We start from the raw sequence: 8,131 nt of genomic DNA, 5'->3' as shown, positions 1-8,131 counted from the left end.
TTCTGCCCAGGCTGGCTTCAAACCACGATCCTCAGATCTCAGCCTCCTAAGTAATGAGAATTACAGGTGTGTGTCCCCAGTGCCCAGGGGGTTGTCCCTTTTTGGCTACCGAAGTTCTCCCTCCCGTGAAAGCATCTAATCTCCAGTGCTATCAATGCTCTCCACTGCTGATCATGCCAAGCGTCCAAACCTATAGACCCACAGCCCTAAAACCACACAGGAGCCAGAGGGGAGCAGGTCTGAATAATGACCACCGACAGATGTGGAACTGGGGATTCCTTTAGCCCATTTTCTTCCCCTAAAGTATCTATTGATTTCTTTATACCCTCAAATTAGCCATCGAAACACTGGGAGTTTTTAGTGGTGTGGGTCACATGGGGCGGAAATATGAATTGCTGCTGTCTCCTAAACATGTAGGCCTGTGCCACTGTGTGACAGAAGCTGGGGTGGGGAGAGAAGCTGGCAAATAATTCTCCATGTTCCCTCACAGCCAAGTCCCATGATACAAAGTAACATCCCTCTGTTCCTGGTGCTAAAACTCAAGAAGTATTCCTGTCATGGTGTTATTGGCCCCCATACTGTGACAGAGTGGATATTTCCCATATTTCCTAACCAAGTGTAGGCCTCTAAGAGATAGCATATAGTATAAAGCCTAGAGTATAAACAATACTTGCACACCAAGAACCCAGTGCCATTAAATCCAACTTCTGTACTTGTCTCTCTTCTCTCTGTCTCTGTCAATCGGTCTGTCTCTCTCTCTCTCTCTCTCTCTCTCTCCTCATGGCAGTCCTGGGGTTTAAATTCAGGACCTGAGCACTGCCACTGAGCTTTTCTGCTCAAGTCTAGTGCTCTGCCACTTGAGCCACAGCTCCACTTCAGGCTTTTTTGGAAATTAATTAGAGTCTCCTTGACTCTAATGCCCAGGGTTGGCTTCAAACCACAATACAGAGATCTCAGCCTCTTGAGTAGCTGAGATTACAGGCGTGAGCCACCAGTGCCTGGCTGTACTTGTCTCTTAATTCTGCATATGTCAACGACTCCATAGGCATTTGTTAGCTTGGGATGGCAAAGGACTTAGCCACAATCTCATAGCCAAAATCTCTAGAGAGCTAAATGTTCTTTCTCTATAGTTTCTCAGACAAATGTTCTCATTGCTTATGATAGAGCTGGAGAAAAATAGTTTAGCTTTCATTCCTAGTCCAAATATCCACAACATGGACCTTGAACAAGTCTATTCTCTATTTTGGTTCACTATTTTCCCATAAACACAAGGAGTTTGGAGGTCATGAAATCTGGCAGTCTTGAATTCAATGATAATCAGCTAAGTGTTTTTGAGCTACTAGGCTTCTCACAGCGGCCTTCACATCCTTGTTCCTCAAGCTATAAATGATGGGGTTCAACCTGGGCATCACTACCCTCATAGAAGAGGGAGATGAGCTTGTCTGCAAGGTCCTGCTTGTCCACTCCCAGTGGGTCCTTCGACTTTGGCTTCCCATACATGAACAGAATGGTCCCATAGAAGATGACCACCACAGTGAGGTGGGCAGAGCAGGTGGAGAAGGCCTTCTTCCTCCCCTCTGCCGAGGGGATCCTCAGGATGGTGGTGAGGATGAAGATGTAGGAGACAAAGATGAACAGAATCGGGACCCCCAAGAAGATCACATTGGCCACCCCCATGCTGATGACATTGATGGAGATGTCAGCACAGGACAGCTTTAGGACAGCCAGGATCTCACAGGCAAAGTGGTTGATGACATTGTCCCCACAGAAATGCAGCCTCATTGCAAGGGATGTCTGAACCATGGAGGCAGCACTCCCAGCTGCCCAGGAGCTGACAGCCATGGGCACATAGACAGCCTTGCGCATGACCACGGGGTACCGCAGGGGGTTGCAGATGGCCATATGGCGATCAAACACCATCATGCTCAACAGCACACACTCCGTGGCTCCCATGGCAAAGGAGAGAAACATCTGGATGGCACAGGCTGAGAAGGAGATGGTTTTCCTGGGGGTTAGGAAGCTGTCAAGAATGGGGGGGGGGGGACAGAGGAGGTGGTGTAGCAGATGTCCAGGAAGGAGAGGTTCCCCAGGAAGAAGTACATGGGTGTGTGCAGGTGGGAGTCAAAGATGGTGACCAGGATGAGGACCCTGTTGCCCAACAGGATCACCAGGTACATGGACAGGATGAGCACGAAGAACGTTTTCTCCAGCTTCGGGTGGGCTGAGAGGCCCAGGAGAATGAACCCCCGTCACCGGGGAGGTCTCCTTGGGTCTCTCTATGGTGCAATGGATCAGAAACTTACAGGAACTCAAAGAGTCAGCATCAACATTCTTATAATACTACTAGAGTGCGGCCAGGCAAAAAATCCTTGACTGCTGAGTCACTGGAAAAGAATCGTGACTATTTGTATATCTCTTTGGGTTTCTAGGAGCAATAAGTAGAGATCAATATTTAACTTCCAGTAAGAACTAACCAGTGAATTTGGGCTAAGCCTCCTGGAGGTAACAACTAGAAAAATGAGGCTAAATATACTTTAAAAATCTGTCAGGCACTGGTGGCTCATGACTGTAATCCTAGCTACTCAGAAGGCTGAGATCTGAGGATTGAGATTTGAAGCCAGCCTCCACAAGAATGTCCCTGAGATTCAACTCTGATTAAACACACACACACACACACGCACACACACGCACACACACACACTAGACCAGATAGAAGTGGAACTGTGGTTTAAGTGGCAGAATGCTAGCCTTGAGCACAAAAGCTCAGAGACAGATCCCAGACCCAGAGCTCAAGCCTCGGGATTGGCAAAACACAACAATAGAAAACAAATCCAGCCAGGCGTCAGTGGCTCATACCTGTAATCCTAGCTATTCAGGAGGCTGAGATCTGAGGACCACAGTTTGAAACCAGCCTGGGGAGAAAAGTCCCCATGAAGACTCTAATCTCCAATTAACCACTCAAAAACCCCGAGGTGGTGCTTGTGCCTCTAAGTGGTAGAGTGCTAGCATTGAGCGAAAGAGTTTAGGAATAGTACCCAAGCTCTGAGTTCAAGCCCCACAATGGACAAAAAACATCCATGTAAAGCACTGAAGAGATTACAAAAAAGGGGAATCACAGGTGTTGTGACTCTTCTGGAAAAACAAGGGACTAAAGAAGTCATTTAAAGCACCAGAACCTGTCTTGTACCTGGGACACTGGAAGCTTCTGAGGGAAGCCACTGAGAAAACATTAACAGCCTCATGGAATTGGGGAGGGGGGCAACGGGAGGCCCAGTGTGCAGGGCACCTACCTTAATTTCCTCCCATTGGGATGGGACACCCCAAGAGCAGCTCCACAGGAAGAAGAACAAATCAGAAAGAAAGAGTCCTTTGCAAGTGTTTTGCTCAGCTTCACACCTTCTCAAGCCCCAAAACTAGATTGAGATAGTCCTAGCTTCTCAGGATTCGCAGTAACCTAATAAAAGTGAGCAAAAGTCCACAAAGGGTAGCATCACCCCGGTCTCTAACTTATTTCTACAAGTAATTTTGCAAATCCAAATGCAGATACTCATTTCAAAAGTATAAGAACTTGGGGCTGGGGATATAGCCTAGTGGCAAGAGTGCCTGCCTCGGATACACGAGGCCCTAGGTTCGATTCCCCAGCACCACATATACAGAAAACGGCCAGAAGCGGCGCTGTGGCTCAAGTGACGGAGTGCTAGCCTTGAGCGGGAAGAAGCCAGGGACAGTGCTCAGGCCCTGAGTCCAAGGCCCAGGACTGGCCAAAAAAAAAAAAAAAAAAAAAAAGTATAAGAACTTGGTGGCTTTGAGGCTCACACCTGTAATCTTAGCTAATGTGAGGCACTAAGATTGAAAGAGTCACAGTTCAAGGCCAGCCCAGGGATATATGTAAGAACCCTTCTCAACAACAGCTGGATGTATTACCATGTACCTGCTGTCATAACTACATGGAAAGCTGAAATTGAGAGATTTACAGTGCTAGCACAGTCTGGACAGAAATGTCATAAGAGCCCCCATCTCAATGGGAAAAGCTGGGCATGGTTAAGCAGAACCTGTCATCCCAGCTTCAGTAGGAAGCCTGACACTGGAGGATCACAGTGTTAGAAGCATATGACTGGGCAGGAAGCAAGACCCTATCTCAAAAACAATCAGTGTTAAAATGGGCTGAAATGTGGCTCAGTGGGAGAGTGCCTGCCTAGCAACAAACCCCTAAGTTCAAAACCCAAGTACTATATAGTAATAATAATAATAATAATAATAATAATAATAATATAAGGAGACATGACAATATAAATGAGAACTAACAGAAGCAAATGAAGGAAATAAAGTAGTCCTTTCTGCCCAGATGCAGGGAGCTCATACCTGTAATCCCAGCACTCAGTAGGCCGAGACAGGAGGCTCTTGAGTTTGAGGCCTGACTAGGCTACCTGCCTTAGTACATAAAAACAAAAACAACCCAACAAAAAAAGGAGCCCTGTTCTTGAGGCCTAGGAGAGCCATAAGGACAGCTCTTGTGACACTTGCTTTGAGAATGAGCCCAGCCCACTTGGACACCACAGTGACAAGCTCTTAACATCCTGTTGATCCTGTGCCCCATGACCCTGTTGTATGAGAGTTCTGATGGAATCCTCCCTCTTGTCACCATTCTTAGTCTGCCTGTACCACAGGCTTGGCTCCATTCCTTGGCCAGTTCAGAAAGTCCTACTTCGCTCTGTCTGCTTTGTGGGGAACACTACTCTTCCCTCAGAATTTGAAGTGCTTCCCAAATGAGGAGTTGTTCTGGACCTGTGAAAGACTTGTTTGCAACTTGGCCATTGTGCGGCAGCATTCAGTTTTATTTTCATTGCACTAAAATGCTCAAGGATTTCCCAGATAACCATCTGTTTAAGTGCTGCCAGCAATCTGGCATATTCTCACTTGTGGCAGGGGTGTTTCATGCATAGGAAGCTCTGAGACACTCCATGATTGGTACTTAGCACATGATAGCTGTGACTAAGTCTGTGACACAGAAAATCTAGGTTCAGAGATATTTGCTGGGTATCCACTGTGGACCAGACATAATTTTAGATCCTGGGGACACAGCAACAAAAGTCACAGCCCCATGACTAGAAAGAGTTGAAACTCTAGTGTGGAGGACCAGGACTGTGGCACACACCTGTCATTTCAACACTCAGGCTCAATATGGAGATCCTGTCTCAAATTAAGTCTACTGTGGAAATATCCACACAAGTAATTACATCATTACGTTCATAATCCTCATCATCACTATCAACCGAAATATGAACAATCTCCAGTTTAATTTTTATTTTCTGTTAACCCATCCGCATGCTCCTCCCAGGAACCTGAGTCATGTGAAAAAAAAATTCTTTCTTCTATATTCACCTCACCAGATCCAGAAATATAGTTCAGTATTAATGAATTCTGTGAATTGAGAATGAGCCCGGCTATTGAAATTAAGAAGGAACACTGAGTCAGCACACTGGTGGCTCATACCAGTAACCTTAGCTACCCAGGAGGCTGAGAACTAAAGATCACAGTTCAAAGCCAGCCCAGGCAGGAAAGAAAGTCCATGAGACTCTTATCTCCAATTAAGCACCAGGAAACTGGAAGTGGCACTGCAGCTCAAAGTGGTTGAGTGCTAGCCTTGAGAAAAGAGCTCAATGACAGCACTCAGGCCCTAAGTTCAAGCCCATGTCTGACAAAAAAAGAAAAAAAAAAGTAACACTGAGTGAGAGAAGACTACCAGCTTTGAGATTGCTGACAAGCCCTTTCCTTCAGTTTATTGACAGGGTGAGGCCGGATAATTTTAGAGACTCCTGAAGCATGATAATTTTTTTTAAGTCTAGAATAATATACTCTCAATAAAGGTGCTTCATCTCCCCTGCCTCAAGTCCGTAATATACTAATCAAGGCTAAGGATAGAAGTATGCCTCTGTTAATGAAAACTTTGGATTCGCTTTTTATCAACACTTGCACTTACCTTTATAAGAACATGATGAACAGGAAAGAATGACTTCCCAAGAACAAGAAAGAGGCTGCATGTCAGCTGCAGTGGATCTGAGAACTCAGAAGGTGAAGGGTGGGGCTGGTCCCCTCCCCTTCACCTGCTTCCTGTGCTCAGGGCACATTCTCCAAAGGACTGGCCATTGACTTTAGAGGTCAATTCAGATTTCAGTTTGTTCTTGGGGACTATTTTGGTCCCTGAAGTCCTTTAAAGTTTGAAAAGTAAGTTGTCCTTGGTTTGGAAACTTTGTATCCTTCTGGGATAGCATCCCCAAGATCCAATTATGTGGAATACTGAAGGAAGTTAGCTCTCTGCTTCCCTCCCTCCCTCCCTCCCTCCCTCCCTCCCTCCCTCCCTCCCTCCCTCCCTCCCTCCCTCCCTCCCTCCCTCCCTCCCTCCCTCCCTTCCTCCCTCCCTTCCTCCCTTCCTTCCTCCCTTCCTTCTTTCCTCTGTCCCATCTTTCTCTCTGAATTTATAATCCCATCAACAGAATCAATATCCTACTTCTCAGTGATTATGTGATTCATTCAGAACCCCATCCCACCCCTAGTTTTCATTCCTGTAGTCTGCCAAGCCCTAGCTTGCTTATGCAATGGATTTTGGAGGAGGTGGTCTGAATAGAAGACTTATACTCTGCCTAAATTTTTATCTCATTGGATTAGGCACCTTAAACAGCCTTCTGTATTCTCGTGTAGTCCTCACTGGGCATCCAAGAAAGTGACTGTCCTCCAGCTTCCCGTCCTATGTGCATGTGCTCCTCGACCCCTTGGGAGTCGATACAGTGACCCAGGGCGTGTATCACTGCTTGAGAACAGCCATATTGCTTAGTCAGGAAATGTCTATTTTAAAAAATATACTAACATAAATTCATTGTGATATCATATCATATCATATCACATATCATATTTTTAGTTGTCACCTCATCTATATTGCTTTCTTGACCCCTTTCTCCTCCACTCTCCTTTCTAATGGTTTTTGGTGGGTTTAGTTATATTATTCTCATTCATATAGTATATATTATATATTCATATACATGAATTTATATTTATATATATACTTATATATTCATATGTATATTTTATAATATTCACCCACTCCTTTCCTCCTCTTGTACCGGCTATTACCCCCAACAGCTCCCCTTTAACAATCATGTCATATTTTTTTTTGAGCTTCACATTAACTGGAACTTTATTTCTCTAAAACCTAAACATTGTCAGTGTGAGAAGAAATCCACAGTGATACCTAGATTCATCTTGCCATGTAAAATCTAAGGTATCTTCTTTTTTGATTCTTGGTAAAATTGTATCTAAGAAACAGGATACATATGTATTTTAAAAATATGAAGCAGTAAAAAGAATGAAATACGAAATCATATGATTTCATTTTTGGCAGCCCCTGTTTTTTCTTCTTAAGTTCCTTAAAGACTGTAGCAGGATAAAAGGATCACTGACTCCAAGTCTTTTTGAGATAACAAATGATGAGATAAAAAAAAGAAAACCCACACTCATAAACAAGGCCAGGTAACCCATTCCCTCCCACGACCCAAGGTAAAAAACACCAAGAATTTTAGTAATGATTCAGAATTCATCTTTATCTCCTACCTGGTTCATCAGTGGAAGTTTGGAATCATGTTTTTTTTTTAATGATTCTTACACGTATGTATATAGACTTATAAACTCATATTAGATGACAACTGATTTTTTTTAAAGTTCAGGCAGAGAAAGAAGCAATCATTTTTAAACTAAAACCTTGTATGATTTTGATGACAGTCCAACTTGCTATTCATTAGCCAAAAGCTACAAATGCAGTCTACCTTCCATTAAAAAGAAAAATATGAAGCAGTCAACCCAGTGATTAATTTGACATGGCTGTCATTGGGGAAATGGGGGAGGTGGTGGCAAAGACACCAATAAACAAAAAGGTACTTAAACACTTCATATACAATGGAGGGGGGGGAGGGTGTTATTTCAACACATTGGGAAAAAGCACTGAAAGCCCATTAAAGTCAAGCCATACCCAAAACTATGAACCATATTCTACCTTAAGTAGGTTCTCTTTATTACCCTCTTTATTTTTCTTTTTCCTTTTTCTTTTTAAATAAAGTATCTCCCCACATTATCATCACTT

General features: G+C 44.1%; 1 protein-coding gene across 1 annotated transcript; it reads right to left on the bottom strand.

Annotated features, from left to right (window-relative positions):
* Positions 1-1,307: 1,307 nt before the first annotated feature.
* LOC125352868 (olfactory receptor 13C7-like) lies at positions 1,308-2,237 on the bottom strand (the record flags this gene model as incomplete). Its single annotated transcript, XM_048348266.1, is given in 3 exon segments — positions 1,308-1,412; positions 1,414-2,040; positions 2,043-2,237. Coding segments are annotated over 3 exon segments (927 nt in total), but the record flags the coding sequence as incomplete, so codon positions are not given.
* Between the last annotated feature and the right edge of the window lie 5,894 nt (positions 2,238-8,131).

This window comes from Perognathus longimembris, chromosome 1, assembly GCF_023159225.1.
Source record: "Perognathus longimembris pacificus isolate PPM17 chromosome 1, ASM2315922v1, whole genome shotgun sequence".
Classification (NCBI taxonomy): domain Eukaryota; kingdom Metazoa; phylum Chordata; class Mammalia; order Rodentia; family Heteromyidae; genus Perognathus; species Perognathus longimembris.
This window is presented reverse-complemented; position numbering and strand designations above follow the sequence as displayed.